The following is a 25,489-nucleotide window of genomic DNA, read 5'->3' as shown; positions in this document are numbered from 1 at the left end:
TAAGAAAGAAAGCATGATTTTTCTAGTTAAGTGCTTTTCAAGGACGCTCTTTAATTAGACCATAAGGACTTTTAGGAGAAACATAAGAATTACAAAAATGCATATATATATATATATATATATATATATTTATATATATATATATATATATATATTTATATATATATATATATATATATATATATATATATATATATATATATATATATATATATATATATATATATATATATATATATATATATATATATACATGCATACATACACCTAGTAGATGTCTAATGTTAAGTTTCTTAAGTAACCCCTAACAAAGTTTTTAAAATTAATTGTCATTTTATTAAATCAAACAACTTCAAGTGATATTGTAAACTTTTTTTAAATGTAAATAAATAAATTAGCAACCGTGCTTATTCACTGTATATTATTCAATGTAGTTTAACAACATTTTTTTTATAATAAAGTAAAAAACGATTTTCAGCTATAACTTTATAAATATTTTCAGTAACATTTATTTTATGTATGAAATGATTACTAATATTTATGATTAAAGAAAGTTATAAAGAACTATTTTTTGTGTTTTAAGTACTTTTAAAAATTTTAAGTATACTAAAAAATTTTTTACATGTTATATCTATATTTTCAATATGCTTTCAAATAAAAATTTAAAATTTATAAACTAAGGCTAAATTTAGGTGCACTTCCTCCTCCAACTAGGTCTGCTTCTCTTCAACTATCATCACAAGGCAGACCTCAACATGGTCGTGCATCAACTATACCTCAATCTATAAAAAGAGAAACAACTGTCAAACCCCTGCTAGCTTTAGCAGAACAAGCAGGTCCAATGCATCCTCAACAGGTGCCAAGAGGTCCTTCATCTCCTCCTCAAATGTCTGATCCGCCCCTACTATCACCACTAAATACTCCTGCACCCTCTCCTCAACCTAGAGTTTCGGGTGCAGGTACTCTACCCCCAATCCCTTTTCAAAGAAAGTCGCTTACTGCACAACCAGCAAAACAATATTTGTTTCATCAAGTTCATCAAGAAAGACAGTTAAATAAAGTAGAGCCACAACAAAAAAAAGCAGGAGACGGAAAAGATGATCTACTTAACGCAATTTGCTTAGGTGCTCAACGTGAAGCTGTATGAATGTTTTTTGTCAAACTTGATTATTTGTTTTATTATTATAATCTTTTAACTTAAAGATAATATATTTATACGACAATAATTAATAAACTTTTCAATTTCTGATTTTAATAGAACAACCAGAAGTCAAATGTTTATTAACATTTGTGTCTAGAGTTTTCAATTAAACCATACAAGTGTAGCAGACAACGATCAAGGAGAGAAAGGTGCAGAAGATTTAGTTATAGACTCTTATCACTTTCGAAAATCTAGTAAAATATTTTTTTAATTAACTTCTTTGCATTTGTAGTTATCGTTCCTGAATTTTTAGTATAATATGTAGAATTCAATAAATATGGCTGGATATAAACTTTTAAAAAAAATTTTTTTTTTTTTTAAACATACATTATAAGTATTATTGAATAATATATATTAAAATAAAAACAAATATATACTTTTTCGAAAAGCTTGTACGTAGCCGTATTTATTCAATTCTAAATCCATTTTATTGTATAACAAAAACATTAACTTTTAAAGGTTATACGTATATAATCTTAGAAATAAATATATATATGCAGCGATGAGGCAATGGTTAAAGTTCTAGTTCAAAAGAAATAAGTTTTACACCAGCACTAGCCAAATAAGGAAAATTTGTAAGGAAGAAGGCATGGGTATCCTATTTAAATGCTTTTCGATGGTGTTCTTTAATTATAACATAAGGACTTCTAGGAACAACTTAAGAATTACGAAAATGTATATACATACATATATATATATGAATATATATATATATTTATATATATATATATATATATATATATATATATAATATATATATATATATATATAATATATATATATATATATATATATATATATACATATATACATACATGCATACATCTAGTAGGTGTCTAACGTTAAATTTTTTAAGTAACCCCTAATAATGTATTTAAAATTCATCGTCATTTTATTATATCAAACACCTTTAGGTGATTTCGTAAACTTTTTTTAAATAGAAATAAATAAATTAGCAACTGTGCTTATTCACAGTATATTATTCAATGTAGTTTAACGACATTTTTTTTATAATAAAGTAAAAAAAGATTTATAGCTATAACTTTATAACTATAATCAGTAATATTTATTTTATCCATTAAATTTCCAATCAAATCCAATCCAAAAAACGATTACTAATAATTATGATCAAAGAAATTTGTAAAGAACTATTTTTTGTGTTTTAAGTATTTCTAAAAATTTAAAGATGACTTTTAAACTTTTTAACATGTTATATCTATATTTTTAATATGCTTTCAAATAATAATTTAGAATTTATAAAGTAAGGCTAAATTTAGGTGAACTTTCTCCTCCAACTAGGTCTGCTTCTCTTTCACTATCATCTCAAGGCAGACCTCAACTTGGTTGTGCATCAACTATACCTTTATCTATAAAAAGAGAAGCAACTGTCAAAACTCTACTAGCTTTAGCAGAACAAGCAGATCTACTATCTTCTCAACAAGTGCTAAGAGGTCCTTCATCTCCTCCTCAAATGTCTGCTCCACCCCTAATATCACCACTAAATACTCCTGCACCCTCTCCTCAACCTATAGTTTCGGGTGTAGGTACTCTACCCCCAATCCCTTTTCCAAGAAAGTCGCTTACTGCACGACCAGCAAAACAAGATTTATTTGATCAAGTTCATCAAGAAAGACAATTAAATAAAGTAGAGCCACAACAAAAAGAAACAGGAGACGAAAAAGATGATCTTCTTAACACAATTTGCTTGGGTGCTCAACATAAAGCTGTATGAATATCTTTTGTGAAACTTGTTTATATATTTTTTCATTATAATCTTTTATTTTTTGAATAATTCATTCATACAATAACAATTAATAAGCTTTATAATTTCTGATTTCTAACAGAAAAACCAGAAGTCAAGTGTTTATAAACGTTTGTGTCTAGGGTTTGCAATTAAACCATACAAGTGTAGCAGATAATGATCAAGGAGTGGAAAATGCAGAAGAATTAGTCATAGACTCTTATCACATTCAAGATTCTGGTAAAAATTTTGTTTTAATTTATTTCTTTGCATTTGGAGTTATCGTTCCAGAAATTTTACTATAAAGCGTACTATTACAGCCAAAGGCATAAAAAGTCTGTAACATTCTACATATAAATATATATATATATATATATATATATATATATATATATATATATATATATATATATATATATATATATATATACATATATATATATATATATATATATGTATATTTATATATCTATATATATGTGTGTATATACATATATATATTTATATTTCTATGTAAATAAGTAATATAGTAATATATATATATATATATATATATATATATATATATATATATATAAATATATATATATATATATATATATATATATGTATATTTATATATCTATATATATGTGTGTATATACATATATATATTTATATTTATATGTAAATAAGTAATATATATATATATATATATATATATATATATATATATATATTTATATTTATATATCAATATATATAAATATAATATTATTACATATATATATATGTAAAATTCAAAAAATGTTGCTGGGTATAAGCTTTTTGAAAAAATATTTATTTTCATTTTATTATGTATTATAAATATTATTGAATAATATATGTTAAAATAAAAATAAATATACATTTTTTTAAAAAGTTTGTACGTAGCCGCATTTATGGAATTCTAAATGCATTTTATTGTATAACAAAAACATTAACTTTCAAAGGTTATACGTATATAAACTTAGGAAAAAAAAAAATATGCAGCAATGACGCAATGGTTAGAGTTCTAGTTCAAAAGAAATAAATTTTACACCAGCACTAGTCCAATAAGGTAAATTTGTATGGAAGAAGGCATGAGTATCCTAGTTGAATGCTTTTTAAGGGTGCTCTTTAATTAGATCATAAGGACTTTTAGGAGCAACTTGAGAATTACGAGAATGTATGTATATATGTATATATATATATATATATATATATATATATATATATATATATATATATATATATATATATATATATATATATATATATACAGATATATATATATATATATATATATACATATATATATACATACATACATACATACACACATACATACATAATACATACATACATACATACCTACATACATACATACATACATACATACATACATACATACATACATACATACATACATACATAAATACATACATACATACATACATACATACATACATACATACATACATACATACATATATACATACATGCATACATACATACATACATACATACATACATACATACATACATACATACATACATACATACATACATACATACATACATACATACATACATCTATTAGATGTCTTATTTTTAATTCCTTAAGAAACTCCTAATAAAGTTTCCAAAATTAATTGTCATTTTATTATATCAAACAACTTTAGATGATATCGTTAACTTTTTTTAAATGTAAATAAATAAATTGGCAACCGTGTATATTCACTGCATATTATTCAACGTAGTTTAACGACTTTCTTTTTTTTATAATAAAACAAAAAAACAATTTTCAGCTATAACTTTATAACCATAATCAATAATATTCATTTTATCTATTAAACGATTACTATATTTATGATCAACGAAAGTTGTAAATAACTATTTTTGTGTTTTAAGTATTTCTAAAAATTTTAAGTAGACCATAAAATTTTTAACATGTTATATCTATATTTAAATACTCTTTCAAATTATAATTTAAATTTATAAACTAAGGCTAAATTTAGGTGCACTTCCTCCTCCAACTAGGTCTGCTTCTCTTTCACTATCATCTCAAGGCAGACCTCAACTTGGTTGTGCATCAACTATACCTATATCCATAAAAAGTGAAGCAACTGTCAAAACTCCACTAACTATAGCAGAACAAGCAGATCCACTACCTCCTCAACAGGTGCTACGAGGTCCTTCATCTACTCCTCAAATGTCTGCTCCGCCCCTACTATCACCACTAAATACTCCTGCACCCTCTCCTCAACCTATAGTTTCGGGTGTAGGTACTCTACCCCCAATCCCTTTTCCAAGAAAGTCGCTTACTGCACGACCAGTAAAACAAGATTTGTTTCATCAAGTTCATCAAGAAAGACAATTAAATAAAGTAGAGCCACAACAAAAAGAAGCAGGAGACGGAAAAGATGATCTTCTTAACACAATTTGCTTGGGTGCTCAACATAAAGCTGTATGAATATCTTTTGTGAAACTTGTTTATATATTTTTTCATTATAATCTTTTATTTTTTGATTAATTCATTCATACAATAACAATTAATAAGATTTTTAATTTCTGATTTCTAATAGTATAACCAGAAGTCAAGTGTTTATAAACGTTTGTGTCTAGGGTTTGCAATTAAACCATACAAGTGTAGCAGATAATGATCAAGGAGTGGAAAATGCAGAAGAATTAGTCATAGACTCTTATCACATTCAAGATTCTGGTAAAAATTTTGTTTTAATTTATTTCTTTGCATATGGAGTTATCGTTCTAGAATTTTTACTATAAAGCGTACTATTACAGCCAAAGGCATAAAAAGTCTTTAACATTCTTCATATAAATATATATATATATATATATATATATATATATATATATATATATATATATATATATATATATATATATATACATATATATATATGTATATTTATATATATATATATATATGTGTGTATATACATATATATATTTATATTTATATGTAAATAAGTTATATATATATATATATATATATATATATATATATATATGTATATTTATATATCTATATATATGTGTGTATATACATATATATATTTATATTTATATGTAAATAAGTAATATATATATATATATATATATATATATATATATATATATATATATATATATATATATATATTTATATTTATATATCAATATATATAAATATAATATTATTACATATATATATATGTAAAATTCAAAAAATGTTGCTGGGTATAAGCTTTTTGAAAAAATATTTATTTTCATTTTAATATGTATTCTAAGTATTATTGAATAATATATGTTAAAATAAAAATAAATATACATTTTTTTAAAAAGTTTGTACGTAGCCATATTTATGGAATTCTAAATGCATTTTATTGTATAACAAAAACATTAACTGTCAAAGGTTATACGTATATAATCTTAGGAAAAAAAAAATATGCAGCAATGACGCAATGGTTTGAGTTCTAGTTCAAAAGAAATAAGTTTTACACCAGCACTAGTCCAATAAGGTAACTTTGTATGGAAGAAGGCATGAGTATCCTAGTTAAATGCTTTTTAAGGGTGCTCTTTAATTAGATCATAAGGACTTTTAGGAGCAACTTGAGAATTACGAAAATGTATGTATATATGTATATATATATATATATATATATATATATATACATATACATATATATATACATACATACATTCATACATACATACATACATACATACATACATACATACATACATACATACATACATACATACATACATACATACATACATACATACATACATACATACATACATACATACATACATACATACATACATACATACATACATACATACATACATCTAGTAGATGTCTTATTTTTAATTCCTTAAGAAACTCCTAATAAAGTTTCCAAAATTAATTGTCATTTTATTATATCAAACAACTTTAGATGATATCGTTAACTTTTTTTAAATGTAAATAAATAAATTGGCAACCCTGCTTATTCACTGTATATTATTCAACGTAGTTTAACGACTTTCTTTTTTTTATAATAAAGTAAAAAAACGATTATCAGCTATAACTTTATAACCATAATCAATAATATTCATTTTATCTATTAAACGATTACTATATTTATGATCAACGAAAGTTGTAAATAACTATTTTTGTGTTTTAAGTATTTCTAAAAATTTAAGTAGACAATAAAATTTTTAACATGTTTTATCTATATTTAAATACTCTTTCAAATAATAATTTAAATTTATAAACTAAAGCTAAATTTAGGTGCTCTTCCTCCTACAACTAGGTCTGCTTCTCTTTCACTATCATCTCAAGGCAGACCTCAACGTGGTTGTGCATCAACTATACCTATATCCATAAAAAGTGAAGCAACTGTCAAAACTTTACTAACTATAGCAGAACAAGCAGATCCACTACCTCCTCAACAGGTGCTACGAGGTCCTTCATCTACTCCTCAAATGTCTGCTCCGCCCCTACTATCACCACTAAATACTCCTGCACCCTCTCCGCAACCTAGAGTTTCGGGTGCAGGTACTCTACCCCCAATCCCTTTTCCAAGAAAGTCGCTTACTCCACGACCAGTAAAACAAGATTTGTTTGATCAAGTTCATCAAGAAAGACAATTAAATAAAGTAGAGCCACAACAAAAAGAAGCAGGAGATGGGAAAGATGATCTTCTTAACACAATTTGCTTGGGTGCGAAACTTAAAGCTGTATGAATGTTTTTTGTGAAACTTGTTTATTTGTTGTATTATTATAACCTTTTATTTTTAAAACAATATATTCATACAATAACAATTAATAAACTTTTCAATTTCTGATTTCTAATATAATAATCAGAAGTCAAGTGTTTATTAACGTTTGTGTCTAGGGTTTGCAATTAAACCATACATGTGTAGCTGATAATTATCAAGGAGTGGAAGTTGCAGAAGAATTAGTCATAGGCTCTTATCACATTCAAGATTCTGGTAAAAATTTTGTTTTAATTTATTTCTTTGCTTTTGGAGTTATCGTTCTAGAATTTTTACTATAAAGCGTACTATTACAGCCAAAGGCATAAAAAGTCTTTAACATTCTACATATTAATACATACATACATATATATATATATATATATATATATATATATATATATATATATATATATATATTTTATATATCTATATATATATGTGTATATACATATATATACTTATATTTCTATGTAAATAAGTGTATATACATATATATATATATATATATATATATATATATATATATATATATATATACACTTATTTACTTATATATATATATACATATATATATATATATATATATATACATATATATATATATATATATATATATATATATATATATATATATATATATATATATATATATATATATATGTATGTATATATATATATGTGTATATATATATATATATATATATATATATATATATATATATATATATATATATATATATATATGTAGAATTCAAAAAATGTTGCTGGGTATAAGCTTTTTGAAAAAATATTTATTTCCATTTTAATATGTATTATAAGTATTATTGAATAATATATGTTAAAATAAAAATAATTATACATTTTTTTTAAAAAGTTTGTATGTAGCCGTATTTATGGAATTCTAAATGCATTTTATTGTATAACAAAAACATTAACTTTCAAAGGTTATACGTATATAATCTTAGAAGAAAAAAAAAATGCAGCAATGACGCAATGGTTAGAGTTCTAGTTCAAAAGGAATAAGTTTTATACCAGCACTAGTCCAATAAGGTAAATTTGTATGGAAGAAGGCATGAGTATCCTAGTTAAATGCTTTTTAAGGGTGCTCTTTAATTAGATCATAAGGACTTTTAGGAGCAACTTGAGAATTACGAAAATGTATGTGTATATATATATATATATATATATATATATATATATATATATATATATATATATATATATATATATATATATATGTATATATATATATATATATATATATATATATATATATATGTATATGTATATATATATATATATACATATTTATATACATACATACATATATACATACATTTGTAGTTGTCGTTTCAGAATTTTTACTCTAAAGTGTACTTTTACAATCAAAAGCATCATAAGTCTTTAATAAGTCAGTAAACTGTGTTTTGTTGTACTATTAAAGCAACAATAAATGTATTAACATGTAACATATAGTGCTATGTAACAAATTTTTATTTTTGTTTTCTGTTTTGTGTGTGTTTCCATGTTGCAGGAATGCAAGCAGAAGTCTGTTACTTTAATTTTAACTATGTTGATTTCTTGATCGATTTTAATGAAATCAATATATTTAGCTGTTGTTCTGTCAAATCTTTGCTTCTGTTTTCAATCACAAAATGTTATTTTGAAACTTTCAAAACTCATTTTAAACTATTAACTAAATGGTAGAATGATTTGCAACTCTTGCTGCTGATTACATTCAATTGTTTATTAGTTTATCTCTTTTAATGGTACAAAAGACTAATGCATTGTTCAGCAAACTTTTTAAAACTTAATTATTTTTTTTAAAAACAAAATCAAATATTAAATTTCTATGATCTTTTTTAATTGTTACTTTTTATCTTATATATGTCAACTACTTCAATTTTATGTTAGTTTTATTTAATGATCTAGTTATATTAATTATTATATTAGTTTATTTAATATTTAACTTATTTAATTTATTTATTTAACTTTTGTCAACTATTTCAATCTTATCCTAGTTTTATATCATGATTAAGTTATATTAATTTTTCTGTTAGTTTTTTTAATATTTAATCGTTTTGATATTTATGTTGATTTTATTTAGTATTTTTTTTATATTTAAATTGTTTAATGATTATTTTGGTTAACATGTTAATTATGCTAATCATTTTAATTAATAAGCTATTTCTTATGCTAATTTTATTTTTTTACTATGTTAACAATTTAAATTGTTATGCTAATTTTAATTTGTACATTATTTATGCTAACTTATTCAATTTATATGATAATTCTAATTGAGAATATGTTATCTTAATTTTTATGTTTTTTTTTCAATCTTGAAAATATTTCTAAAAGAGATATTTTTTAGAGAGTTGTTTGTAATTCCTTGTTTATTATAGTGGTTTGTTGTATTTGTTTTTTATAATTGTTTGTAATAATTTTTTACTTTCATAATATTCTAATCCACTAAAGAAGAATAACCAGTTATTTTAATGTCTAAAAAGAAGAAACACCGCAAACTGTTTTTTACAAGTAGAAACTTTGCAAACTGTTTTACTCAAGTAGAAACACTATAAACTGTTTTTTACAAGTATAGAAGTTGACAAATGTTGTAGGGGTTCTCTTATTTTTGCAACCACCATGCTTTTCTCCCTTCACAGCAAAAGCTTTTCTCTAGCAACTTCTAGGATAAAAAAAAGAATAAATTGCTCTGTGACAAAATTATCAAGAGATGACAGTGGAACAATGGCTGGCTGGATTCCCGGCTTACCTAGTCTTTTTTGTCTAATGCCAAAAAAAAGAGCAATTTGTTAAAAATATTTTTTTTGACTTTATCATCCAAAATTACTGTCTGCAAGAAGCACAACCACAAGACAAGAAGCTAGACCATGGAAAGATTTTGTTGAGAACTTTCACAGTCTCTGTCTGAACATTTTTTCTTTTTCTTTTTTAAATTTACCAATAACTTTACCAAAATTACAAGACTTCTAAGAGGGGCAATTAAGTTGAAGAGGCTATTTGATGTTTTTTTCCTAAATTCTGAAGCAAAAATCTTGTTAAACAAGGCCACTGCACGGAAATACAGTTTTAGCATGGTACTTTCGGAGGTGTAGGGTATATTTAAAACTCAAAACTCTTGATTGTAAGCAAAATGTTTACTATTGCATACACTTTGTCATCTGAAATTTAGAGCTGAAAGACTATCATACTATTTTAAAAGCATTTAGGTCATTTAAAGAAGTCTGAGTTGCTATTGGAACCTTCAGAAAGAATAATCCATGGAGAAATGCAATGCACTTTGGAGCAATCTTTATGCCCTTGAGAATTGCAGACACTGCTGTCTTTGAATCTTTCAGATAATTTTGCTGTTATTTACAAAACTAGTTAATAAAGTCAGTCGAAATTAGGTATCTGTGTGTCCAGGAAGTAAGCCAATAGAGTAAATGCTATTTTAAAAGGTAAAGTACACTTCGCCTTTCAAAACAGCCAAAAAGCCTTAGATTGAGCGAAACTTTAGAACAGACTCTTTCTTTTTTTTTTGGTTCTGGTTCACTCCCAACAAGGCTGCAAACAACCACTATTAAGTTGGGAGCTAAGAGAACAAAAAAAAGAGTTAAAGAGCAAGGAAACGGTTGACAGTAAAACTTTTGATTGACTTAGAAAGTTGTAAATGGTATAAGTCAGGAGCACATAAGTAAGGGAGAGAGTTCTAAATAGTTGAAATGCTATGCAAACAAAAGTTTTTAGAGCATGCAGGGACAGATACAGTTAAGGAATGAGACTTTGCTAAAGGCAAGTCAAGTGAGAATGAATTTTGGTTGATGGAACTAGAGATGAGGAATCCTATGAGCAGCAACCATGATAATATTTGTTGAAAATGAGAAAGCGATGCAGCTATATGACTATGGGAAAGAGAAAAATGGAGTAGAATTAGGTTTGATTTGGAACTGACAAGAAGGAATAAAAGTTAAATGAATAACGTCATAATTTAAGTTTAAAAAGATCTTGGCTCATTTATAGAGCACAGCATCCCAAACAACGAACTATGCAGTTGTCTCAGTCCTGCTAATTAACTTAAATTCATAACTTAACTCCTGATTTAGCCTCAACAAAGCACACTAAAAGCCCTAACAGGGACACCATCCATGTACAACGTGGCACTGTTAATACTCTGTTATTTTACAGCTGTTGATGAAATCAACCTCTCTGAGAGCAACGACAGAATTCATGGAACTTTTCTACTAGCCAGCCTCAGAACTATTAATCAGCGTTTTGGAGCTGTATCCTCATTAGGAGAAAGCAGGAAGAGTTGCACGACCACTATCAAGGAGGCACAAGCAAAAATCTATGAGTAGAGTCAAAAAAATTCAGCATTCATCATCCTAAGCGGGAAACACTGTAACACAGATTTACATCAACGCCAGCCTAATAGATGAAGAATGGTTTTAAGGTTGGTCAACAGAATTATTCTGCTTCCCCTTAAAGTCTTTGCCTAGGAGGCTTTCTACAAGATAGTAGCTGGATGCAGTTAACATCTGCCCAACATGAGTATTTTTATTGAGACACCATCTTTAAACTCAGCTGGCGACTATCACCTTTTTTGATAAAATTAATATCATGGTTCTCATAGCAGTTTGGCAAAGTTTTAGCAAAATGCAATGGTGCCAGGTCCAGTCAAAATACATAGTTGTTATCAGCATGATGATTGTTGAAAAATGGCACCAATCTCCTTTTAATGCAATTCTCTTTGGCTCAAAACTACCTTTATCAGAAGTGCATCTTCAGTTTGAACTTGCACTTTTTACAATATTTAATGCTCAATAGAGTCTTTTCTCTGTCACTGGTGTAATATTGTGGTGTATATACAGTGTAATATTATATTTGGTTTTTGAAATGATTTCTCTTGCAGTTTTTTTTTTCTAGCCTTTCTTTCATAAGGTTGCTTAATAACTTTTTTTACTAAACCTATATTCCTTTATGACTATAAAAATACAACCTTTTTAAAAAATTTCTGAAGTATAACCTAGGCACTATTTTGCCAAGGCAAATAATCAGAATACTACAAATTTATTGAAAACCTTGGCATATGCTTAGTGCTGAGGTCGATTTTGCATGCTGACCTAGGAAATGATATTTTTGGCCACACTTGCACTTATTTGTGTCTGAAATTGCTCTAAGTATGTTCAATTATATCATAAATAGCGCTTTTTAACATTTGTTCAGCATTGAAATGGTCTATGGTGAACTTTTGACCTTGCAAGTTATTATTCAAGTAGAGCATGTAAAACTTGGACACTACTATTTTTAATTTTTAATGATTATCTAAATATAAGTAAACTAACTTATACATAAATTAATGAGCTTTATAATCTACATTCGCATGAAAAAATATAGTTTAGCTTGTGGCATCTAAAAGACATTTACAGTCAGTCCAGATTTTGGGTAGCCGTCCATTATATAAAGATGAGTTGGGAATGTTTACATTCTTGTTTTCAGAAAAATATGGTCGCGTACTTGTAGGCAGAAAAAACAAATAATCACAAGTTTTCCATCAAAAAACATGAAGATGTTTGTATGTTTTGTTAGGAAATTTATTTACTTATTGGTTTCTTAACTAGAATTAAGTTATTTCAACCAGTTGTTTTGTTGTTAGATACTCAAAAAGATGTGAAAACTAATGTGGATTTAAAATTTATAAATTTTTTTTCTAGATTAAAGCTAATCCATAATGTGGAGACTTAACTAAAGCAATCCATCACATTTTATATCATTGAAGTTGCTTCGATTTCTATTTCAATCCAAAAAAGAGTAAAGAAAAGTTTGCTAAAGTATATATACGAGGATCCTTATCAATATTATCATCTACAATACAGAGCTTGATAACTATACTGAGAAAAAAAAATTTTGACACCACACCACCTAATAATAAGTCTGCTATTTTTAAATATTTTCAGCACATTAATTATAAAGTAAAATTTTAAACTTTTTACTTTCAATTGATACAGTACTAAACTTAATTGAATTATTGAACTTGAAAAATAAGCTTCACTTGAACAAAGTAAGCATATATCATACCAAAATTTAACTTCAGATGAACAAAATAATAAATTTTTCAAACTTTTATTTAAATGGTAATGTAGCTCTTTATAAAAGTTAAAACTTACTTCACTCACGCTTGTTGTTGGAGGGCCATGTTTATTTTCTGCTTATGAAGAACAATATAAAAAACTTTTTATATTATAAAAAATAACTTTATGATAGCAAGCATGGTTTAGTTATAAACATATATATACCTTTAAGTCTAATTGGGTACATCATAAAAACCAGCTGGGGCAATCTGTTTTCTATATCCTGACTGGGGTGATTGCGTATCAGACAGATTACTATATCAGAATAAACTTTACAAAAGTATAACAATAACTACAATATATAAACCATAACCATAACAAAATAAACTCAGAAATTTAAACCTGGTGGCTATATTCTTGCTGAAAGAGTGCTGATTCCTATCACTTACTGCTGGTTCGATAACTGCTGTGTTTTTTTTTATGCAAAATGATATGATTGTTTATTTAAGTTGTATAATTATTAATTTGCGGAATAAAACCTTCTATACCAGCTCTAGTTTTAATTTACTAATATTATTTCAATACACAGAGGATATTAAAGATGCTATAGGGGCAACATTAAAATCATAGCTTTTACAAATAACTATCCGGATGCAAAATCTAAATAGCTTTTTAATGTTCCTATGTATAATGTTTGTGAATAGAAGAATTTGATGTATAAAAGTGTTTCCGTTCATTATATGATCACTTAATTTATTTGGTAATACCTGAGTTTTTGACAATTTATTTTATTTCCTGACTTTAACTGGATGACTGGATGTCCAGGTTGCTGGCTACCCTGATTGTTTTATGAATAATAAAAGTAAATTTTTAGAGAAGCATTATATTATTATATACAGATTAAAAATTTAAATACATTCTAAAGAAGGGTATCAATTTTGATTTGTCTATTGTCTGGTTTAAAAATCTTTTTATAACTATCTTGTACTTTTTCGACTTATTTTATTCCAATACAAGTGTAAAGTTTTTAAAAAACTTTTTAAAAAACTTAATTTTTTTAAAATGCTATAATTTTTCCAAAACTTAGTCATTTTGCTGTTAACTTTCCTACCATTTTCTTTTGGTTTGTCACTACTACTTCCTGTTACGATAAGAATTATGGTTGGCAATGTTAGGTGTTTTTAACATGCATCTTGGATGCTAATTTACAACTACTTAGTAATTAACTTGAAAATTTACCACAACTTAAAAATATTCAATTAAAGTGTCGTTATTTTTTAAATTACAAAAGATTTTTAAAAGCAATTTGAATTGAAAAAGCTTATCAGAATTTTTGTTGTTGTTATTTTATGAGATCAATCTGAATATAAAATTTGCAGAAGAACATAAAATATATACATAAAAATTTTGAATAGCAATCAAAGTTGATAAAAATAATAAAAAAAACAAAACTAATAACAAAACAAAAGTAATAAAAACAAAAAAAATACAAAAAAAAAAAAAAATGTAACTAGTTATTATTATTGCCTTATTATTATTCTTTCAATCATTTTTTGAAAAAGAATACAAAATTTTATTTAAGGATTTAAAACCAACGCAATAAAACACTTATAACGCATTTTTATATTACATTCTTAAAAACGTATACTTTTAAAGCTAAAATGTTTTCTGCCAACAAGTCAACGCGCACACGTTGTTTGCAATAAGATGTGTTCAATTCCACAACGGAAAATGAAAGTTACGGTTTTACTCGTTGCATCTTAAAAAAAGTATCATTGTAAAATATTATTTTAACCATAAGTTTATTTGCATATTCCGAATTAATTTAGAGTGGAAATAGAGCTAACTTGTTCAAGTTGTTGTTGGTTATTTTTTATGTTTTAAAAAATATATATTTCAAGAAAAAATGAACCTTTGCAATTTTCATGTAGCGTAATTTAACAAAAACATGATAAAGTTTTGTTTTTATCTAAAACTTATTTAAAAACTTAAATTTTTTAATAATATATGCGAAAGAATAACTAGAAAGAACTAACTTAAAGATAACATGACAATTGTCATACCGAAGCAATTTTTTTAAAGTTGCTTTTGGTCATACGGAAAAAACTGTTTTAGATTTAATAACTTTCATATTTGTAAAATATCACTCAGGATGATTCCCCCAATTTTTTAAAATTGCTTTATTTAATTACTTTTGATGAATGAAAATACTTTTGGAATTCGTTTGTTACATAACTTTGAAAAATCGAGCTCTTAATAATAGATAAAACCACAATAATAATTTCTTACGTTCTCACCTACGTTACCTAGGGTAACCTAGGTTACCTAGGTAGGGTACCTAGGTAGGTTACCTAGGTAGGTAATGCACCTAGGTAACCTAGGTTATTTAAGTTACCTAGGTAACATCACATAGGTTACCTAGGGTAACCTAGGTGATGTAACGTAAGTTTAATATATAGTATCAAAAAAACAAGTTTATATTGCTTTTAAGTTTAATCACATCTGATGGATTTTTAAATATTTTTTTAATTAGTGATGAGTTGAAACAATTTTTTTCCCTTGTTTTTTGTGTAATATAAGTTGAGTTGCATTTTCAAAAATAAGTTCGCTTTCTTTTGACAAGATTCAAAACTTTTTAGCTTATTTTATTTTTCAGGCTAACAGCTTTCATATAAAATAGCTAAAAATTTAATTTACAGTTTAAATAGACAAATATTTGATAAAGTTGTTGCCGGTGTAGCTTAAGTTAAAAATGTAATTGCCCATACATACATGCATACATACATACACATATATATATATATATATATATATATATATATATATATATATATATATATATATATATATATATATATATATATATATATATATATATATATATATATATATATATATGCATGTATATTTGGGCGTTGCCCAAATTAAAAAATGAGGAACATTTTTTTTTTACGTTTTTTATGGCAAATATTGTTGTTTTTGCAAAAAAATGCCAATTTTCCATAATGTTTCCACAAAATTTCTCCAGGACGGGGTCTTATTATTATAATGTTATTCTGTATTATTATCTTATTATGTTATTATTAATTGTTATATATAATTATATTATTAATTGTTATTATTATATAATTATTAGGTCTGTGTGTGTGTATTAGGCCATCCCATAATTTTTTTTTGACAACCAAATTACATGCGGAGTCGCTAATGAGTGGCGTAGAGGTCATATTTATATATCAAATTTTTTTTTTTTTAATTTTTTTCCTGTTAGAAGTATTCGCGCCGGTCGTTCGAAGTTACGCACTAGGCAATTTTTGACCAAAATTGAGCAGTTTTCAACACAAGGGCGCGAATCGATTCTGATGTCGAATCCAGTTAATTTTTTCATTTATATTCTCTTCATGTGTTCCGATACCAGAAAAAACGCTGCGCTTTTCGAGTTAAGAAATATATAATGCCTACGGTTTACTAATTTTGATAGAAAAATCAACATTTGTGTTATTTCAAAGTGCCTTTTTGTTGATCTATGAGGTCATTTTCAGGTGGTTGGTCTATATTAAACAAAATACTGCTATCAGAAGGGATTTTAGTTTTGGTTACATTTTTAATGCCACTCCATTGGCTTGAATAAAGAACTTTCACCATTTTTTCCATTTCGATGTAGTGATCTTTATTAGAACATGGTAGCGCCAGCACCACGGTTGATGGATCCAAATACCACATATACTTTCGCCATGATTTTAATACCACTTCTGCGGCAGGCTCATACGCATTGTAATGGCACCTTCTGCCAATAGTTTCGTTGATCCTGAGAGTGTGAGTTAAAAACAATGCAATATAGATAGTAAGTAAGGTTGATAATGATACGTCAAACATCTAATGTAATAAGTGTCATTCATTTATGTCATTATTCTAAAATAATTTAGTTGGTCTTTTTTTGAAACAAATTATTCTTAAATTATGAGACTAATATATAAATATTTAGGAAATTATGTTTTACTTCAAAAGCTGCAGAATCAGAAAACTTGCAGGTCAAAACCACGATGCCCAGAAAAGAGAAATATACTTAGCCATTCTGTTGATCTCTTTGACAATTTCATCACTCAGAAAAAGAACCTGTCTGATCTTAGGGAGAAGCAAATTGAACTTTATATAGTACAATGCCTTTGCCATGAACCTGGCGTGTGAAATAGCTCCGGTTTTGTTAATTATATACCTAACTGTCTGATGTTCTTCAAGGAACATAATTACAAGCTCTGCCAGTTCACAATAATCTTTGCGCTTCTCAAAAGTCTTAATGTATATAATTTACAATTTAATTAGAAACTTTTATGTTTCTTCTTTCTATTTTGGTATAAATTTGTTTTAAAGTAAGATATTTCTTTATTTTAACCTTACCTGACTATTTCTTAACTTGTTTTTATCTATTAGGTTCTTGCAAGTTTTAAGCGCCAATAAAACCTGCTTCTCCAACCAGGTACCCTTAACATTCTGGTGATGAAATTTCAACAGCATCTTCTCGTTGTTTGCATCAATACCATGCCAGTTCTACTTTAGAGAATTAAATAGTTGATTTTCCGGTCCAACAGATTTGTTTACAGCAACTTCATTGCAAAAGTGTTTTATATGGAGCTCTCCTACATGATGGCGGCAGGCTAACAAGAGCAATGGTCGGCCATGAAAATTAGCTAATCTTGCACAAGCTCCTTTTAAATAGCCAGTGTTTGAAGCAGTGGTATCAAAACAAACTCTGTGAATGAACTAGTTCATCCACGGAGTTTGTTTTGATATCATCCCTAGATCATAAAAAATCTAATAAACTTTGAATTGCTGTAAACTGAGCCTCACCACTGCCGTGTTCCAGTCCTGAAGCATCTAACAGATGGGACTGATTGTCATGCCTTATAAGCACACAAATTTGGTCTTTTGTCTTATCTATGCTACCCGTATAATCTTTGATAATTTTGCCATCAAAATGCACAATGATGGGTTTGTTGCTCTTCTTAACCATAGTGGTTATATTTGCTCTAAGAACATCAGCACCTTTTCTTATTATTGTATCAAAAATTCTGTGAGTTGAGCTGTGGGATAATGTTACGTTTTCTATATCTCCACCGGCATTGCAAAGAAAAGATAAGTGCTGTTGCCTGGTTAATAGATATTTCCATCCCAATTTCTGCAGTTCTGGCAGTTTTTGAAAAAATGTCTTTTAGTACCTTTAGAGTCATATTTTTAACTGTCTTCTTCTTTTATGCGTTACCAATCTAAAAAATCATCTTCGGAACATGCATCATTAGAGTCATCAGTAATCATTTCACTTTCAGAGGAAAATCCGGATAAATCATGGAAAGTTTTTTTAACTATACCAGAGGTTTTAGAGTTATTTCTTGATGCAGATCTGTTACTAACATCTACAAACCGACCGTCCAATGCTCCAATCACCATCTTTCTGCAATTTAGCGGGTCCCGTATGAAGGTTAAATCTTTAATCTTATCTGCTACCAGTCTTAGCCTATCAGTCTTTTAACTACGTTCAAGAAGCGTAATGTCTTCTCCAGCCTAAAATTCTTTAAATTTAATTTTATTAGGTAAGAACTAGAAAAAGTAAACTATTTACTTCACGATAAATGGCTGTTTGACTAGAAAATGTTAAAATATAATATTTATCCTCTGTCATTGATTTCTCAAATTTATTTCTTGTCTCAAGATAACCAACTCCAATTTTTTTTAACCAACTCCAAATTTTTTTCTGGGATTTCTTCAATACTATGTACTTTTCTACATATTTCTTGACATGATACATCATCCTTTTGTCACTGATGACTTTGAAGCCTGTCTTTCTCCAAGGAATTAAGATTCCGGAAAGGATACCACTGACATTGCAAAATTCATTGTTTGTTATGCATTTTAATCTATGAAGAACTTACGTAAATTAAAAACATAATTTATGAAATTGTCTTTACTATATTTGACATAAAACATAAAGTAATGTTCTTATCTATTGATTTCTAAAGCTAAATGTTTACTTGAAAGTTTTGGACATTAAAGGACAAGCGGCGAGATCCTTTAGTGCTATCTTGGGAAATTGTTCTCTTAAAAATAAGTAGCGTTGGATAACGTGAATCCTGAGGGACAGCTGGTTTGTTTCCATTCTATTCAGAGTGACGTAAACTAGGAACATGTTCTTGCGACTCGATCTTCTTTTTTTAAACCCCTTCTTGGGACAGGGATACACCTCAGATACTTTTGTTGTCATAGCTAGCTTTAAAACAAAATTTCATAATGTTAATTATTTTATTATAAAACTATAAACATTTTCATAATTTGTATGAAGTTTAAAATTTTTTTAAAGTTTATTTAAAATATTATGTTTAAATAACCTAATTTATTTAACTATAACTATAAAATATAACATACATTATTATGTTATGTTGTTATAATAAACTTACTTGAGGTGGAAATAATAGATTTTTTAAAATTAAAAATTGTTAAGTAGCTCGATAAACAAATGTTTTCTAAATTGCGCTTTTTTTTAAATATTACCCGATTTTTGCGTTTCTAAAGTACCACTGGTAACAAATATGATAATAATAAAAATGCGCACAATCGGTATGGATAAAAAACCTTCCATTCTTTGTATTGACGCAATTAAATTGTTAAAGGTTTTTAAATTTCTATTCGCGCTGATCATTTGAAAATGCCCATAAAAACTCAAAAAATGTAAAAAAGTTAAACTTTAAACGTATGGCGCGAGTATAAATACTCATCCAGAATAAAATAAAAAAATTCATCAACAAACCAATACCTCAGGACCATTTTGAGACACTCCGTGAAGTAAAATTAGTTCATGAGGGTCAAAATGGGATGGCCTAATGTGTATATATGGGCAATTCCACGCTCAAGTGAGTTATTTCTATAAAATAAATAAATAAATTCAAACAAAAGCCAAGTAATCATCGGGTTACCACACGTTTAAAAATTTTAAATTTTGATTAATAATGTTATTTGTGTTTTTTTGGTTTTGTTTAAAATTTCAATTTAAAATCATGCGTCATACTTTCCATATAAATGGTAGCTAAACTACCTTTCGATAAAATCATAGAATTGTCCCGATAAGTAACGATAACTAATTTGATTTAAGATATATAAATAAATAGCTAAAACAATCTTTTGAATAATTTTACGCAGAAAAACAACTGCTTAGTTTAGTTTAAGAAGCCAGTTTATATAGGTTAAATATTTGTCTTGAAATATTCATCTGAAAACAATAGGTTTAATGGAATGTTTTTTTGCGTCCCGTAAGTAACACAGCATATTATCACTTATAATTCCTAAACTTATAATAATTGAACGAATTTTAAATATACAGGAAAACAAACAAATGATTTTGGGATGATTCATAAATATATAAATCTGCAAAAATAAAAAATATGTACCTAAAAATGTGGCATTACAAAAATCAAAATGTCCTGTAAGTAATGTTGGAATTGCCCATATATATATATATATATATATATATATATATATATATATATATATATATATATATATATATATATATATATATATATATATATATATATATATATATATATATATATATATATATATATATATATATATATATATATATATATATATATATATATATATATATTATGTATATGCATACATATGTATTTTGTATATATATATATATATATATATATATATTTATGTATATGCATACATATGTATTTTGTATATATATATATATATATATATATATATATTTATGTATATGCATACATATGTATTTTGTATATATATATATATATATATATATATATATATATATATATATATATATATATATATATACAGTGCCGGCTGGTGGCTTGTGCAGAGTGCAATGCTCACAGACGGCAAATTTCTAAGGGCAGCAAATTTGAAGATCAACAGTAAAGAAGTTGCCAAAAAAAATCCTTCATTCTAGTAATATTTAACCATTATTTATATATGTTCAAAATTACATTGATATTTCAATATTTAAATTTTGTAAACAATTTTTTTGTAAAGGTGTTGATATAGAAAGTTCCTGAATTCTTTTTTGCTTAGTTTTGTCCGTTTTTCAGTATCATCTAAAACGGTTAAAAAAACAGCATGGACATGATAAAAACCAGGCTAAACTAGATATTTTTTTGAGTTCAGAAATACCTTATAGTCCAGCAATGATTCTGAGATAAATACTTCGCCATATGAAATCAATTAAAATAAAATCAAAGAACATGAAGTTGAGATAAAAGGTAAAAAATTGACGTAAAACAGAAAATAGAGCAAAACGGAAGAGCCAATGGCGGTAAGCCAACTTAAAACACTCCTCCTGCAAATGTAACTAGCTTGCTTTTTTTTGTACATAGGAAGAAATTTCTGATTGGCCTCTCACAAACCATAATATTTAAGAAGTAGTTATGAAAGGTTCTGTAAACTGTCAATTAAACAGCTACCCGAGAAATTGCGAGAATCGTTCATTTTTCACTTTTTCTTTTTTTCCAAAGGATTTTGGATGGTGGAAGTCATCCAAGATCATGGCTAATTTACTCAAAAAAATTTAAGAAAATATTTTGTTTTTGTTGTAATCTATTCAACAATACAGATATCTCCCAATCAAAAGCAGGATCTGCTGGCTGGAGGCATTTATCACAAAACTTAACGAGGCATGAAATTAGTTCTTATACTATTGAAATCTGGTGGATCCAGTTTAAAAAAATCAAGTTAAAAATGATACTTTAATAATTTCATAAACTGTTGATGTTTAACGGAGAAGCATTTTCTGAAAAAAATTGATTAATAGGATGTTCTAAATAGGATAATTTGCATAATCATTATGATGGCATCACAAAACATGGCATTTAGAGAATCATCTGATAAACACTATGAAGAAAACAATGGAAATTTTCTAGCAATTGTTGAACTTATGGCAGAATTTGACTTAGTTATGGAATATTATGTTTCCAAAACATTATTTTGCTTCCAAAACAAACAAAACGCGTTATTAAATCAAAAATATTCAAAAAGAAACTATTCAGTTAATGGCTCGTGCCACTAAAGAGAAAATCCTTTAAAAAAGTGGATTTTAAAACTTCAATTTCAAATTTGTGTTGAAGTAATAAAATCCAAGATGGCATTTTTTGAATCCCCTTATAATCTCACTAAATTTGGTGAGTACGTTACCATAGCACAAATTTTGGTTCCAACATAAAAATAATCTACTTCCAAACTAAATTTGATTAAAAACTATTTACGAGCAACCATCAAAGAAACTGAATAGACCTTTAAATATTTCTTTTGAGAGCAAAGGAACTTGTTAAATAATGAAAGCCAGAAGAGTGCTACTTTTAAACAATAATATCTAAAAATCTAGGTTTCTATAAATTTTAGAGTTTTCAATCATTTTATTCTAATTTTAAGAAATTGATATATTTCCATATTTAAACTTAATATTCTTTAATTTTGATATTTTCTTTTTACATATATATATATATATATATATATATATATATATATATATATATATATATATATATATATATATATATATATATATATATATATATATGTATATGTATATGTATATATTTATATTAACACACACAAGCACAATATTATTTGAAAGTTGCAGACAAGTTAAAAAATTTAATTTTACAAATATTTTACCATATACTTCACGCAAGCTAACATGCTATAAAACAAATACAAAGTTAAGTTAAGCTTTTTAAAAAGTAATTTCTATTATATTTTGAACAAATATTGATTATTTAATGAATATTTTTAAATTGATTTACACAATAATAATTTTTGATCTGTTCAAAAATTTTCAGGCAAACTAAAGCATTCAACATTTTTCTAACAACATTCCTAATTTGCTGATATTAATATATAGGAAATTGCTGCAGTACAATGCGAGGAAAACCATAGAGAATAATGACTTGAATCGTCAAGAGGGTGTAAAAGATTCCATGCCAGCCTGAATCCAAGAAGTTACGGAAGAAGTTTATACTTTGATAAAACTATATAAAAAAGTAACATTTTTATCGTGTATTAGATATAGATGGAGAGGTTAAGGGTATTGCTCTTGACATTTCTAATGCTTTTGATAAAGTTTGACATGCCGGTCTTCTTCATAAGCTTTCTTCTTATGATGTATCAGGTAACATCTTTATGATTAACAAATCCTTCCTTTCCAATTGTAGTATAAAATATGTCCTCAATGGACAGCACTCTTCTTTATATCCGGTAACTTCAGGGGTTTCTCAATTTTCTATCCTTTGCCCAATACTCTTTTTAATTCACATTAATGATCTTCCGGATATTCTCAATCTAAGGTGGCATTGTTTGCTGATGATACTACCATTTATTCTTGTCTTGAAGCCAACACTCTCTAATTGCTTGGAGGGGACATTTGAGCTTGAAAAGGATCTCACTTTTGCCACAGCATGGGGCTCACAGTGGCTGGTAAACTTTAATTCAGATAAAACCCAATTATTTTTAGCCGATCATTACCGTAATAATTTAAATCTTCCTTTATTTCTGAATGGTATTGTACTCGATGAGTCATCTACCCTTCATCATCTAGGATTAACTCTTACTTCAGATCTTTCTTGGAAAACATATATCAAATACATTGCAAAATCAGCATCTGCTAAGGTTGCATCTCTTTATTGTGCTCTCTACTTTCTTACTCTGGATTTTATCTCTATAAATCTCAAATCTATTCTTGTATAGAATACTGTTGCCATGTCTGGGGTGGATCTTCAAATTATGCCTTTTTATTTTAAACAAGGTGAAAAATGCATTGTAAACATAGTTACACCTACTCTTGCACCCAACCTCTTACCATTATCATATCACGGTAATGTTGCTTCTCTTTCTCTTTTCTACAAATACTATAATGGGCGCTGCTTTAAAGAGCTAGCATCTCTTGTAGCATCTATTAAAATTCATTCTCGTGTTACTTGTCATTCAATTAAGTCTCATCCTTTTTCTGTGACTGTCCCTAAGTGTTCCAAAAACTCTTATTCATCTAGTTTTTTTCCTCGAACATCAGCTCTTTTGAATTTGCTTTTTTTGCTCTTGTTTTTCTGATTTATATAATTTGCCATCTTTTAAACCTTCTGTCAATCTTGCTCTATAAACTTCATCTCTTCTCTCTCAGTATTTTCCAACTTCCAACAATAGTTTTTGCTTGCAGCCTTGCTATAAGCAAAGATGTTGAATATATATATATATATATATATATATATATATATATATATATATATATATATATATATATATATATATATATATATATATATATGTATATATATATATATATATATATATATATATATATATATATATATATATATATATATGTATATATATATACATATACACACACACACAGTGCCAGCTCGTGGGCATTTTTTAGTGTGTACAAAAAAGAATTTGCTGCTCTAATTCATAATTAACCCTTAAAAAAAAGGCCAGAGAAAAACAATTGAGTTAAATGAATGAAACTTTCATACTCATAGTGTTGATTGCACAAAAGTTTCCGTAACAGTAGTTAATGAGTTTTATACTTTTTTATTAAAATACCAACTATTTAAAATGGTCTATTTAAAAGTAAGATGTTATATTCATAAAAACAAAAAAAGAAAAAGAAAAACGAAAGCAAAAAATACAATAATTTCTCTTTAATTCTCAATA

General features: G+C 26.6%; 1 protein-coding gene across 4 annotated transcripts in view; it reads left to right on the top strand.

Annotated features, from left to right (window-relative positions):
- Positions 1–25,489, top strand: part of LOC136087477 (uncharacterized) — a 122,865-nt gene that overhangs the window by 86,624 nt on the left and 10,752 nt on the right. For 3 of the 4 annotated variants that reach the window (XM_065810314.1, XM_065810313.1, XM_065810315.1), the window contains 8 exons: positions 693–1,141; positions 1,299–1,395; positions 2,479–2,927; positions 3,086–3,182; positions 4,961–5,409; positions 5,568–5,664; positions 7,222–7,670; positions 7,829–7,925. In XM_065810314.1, coding sequence (XP_065666386.1) covers positions 693–1,141; positions 1,299–1,395; positions 2,479–2,927; positions 3,086–3,182; positions 4,961–5,409; positions 5,568–5,664; positions 7,222–7,670; positions 7,829–7,925 — 2,184 coding nt within the window. The remainder of the gene's footprint in view (positions 1–692; positions 1,142–1,298; positions 1,396–2,478; positions 2,928–3,085; positions 3,183–4,960; positions 5,410–5,567; positions 5,665–7,221; positions 7,671–7,828; positions 7,926–25,489) is intronic. The other variant, XM_065810316.1, reaches the window with a different exon arrangement.

The sequence above is a fragment of the Hydra vulgaris genome, chromosome 11 (genome assembly GCF_038396675.1).
Source record: "Hydra vulgaris chromosome 11, alternate assembly HydraT2T_AEP".
Taxonomy (NCBI): domain Eukaryota; kingdom Metazoa; phylum Cnidaria; class Hydrozoa; order Anthoathecata; family Hydridae; genus Hydra; species Hydra vulgaris.
Note: the sequence above shows the minus strand (reverse complement) of the source record. Positions and strands in the feature narration are given on the sequence as shown.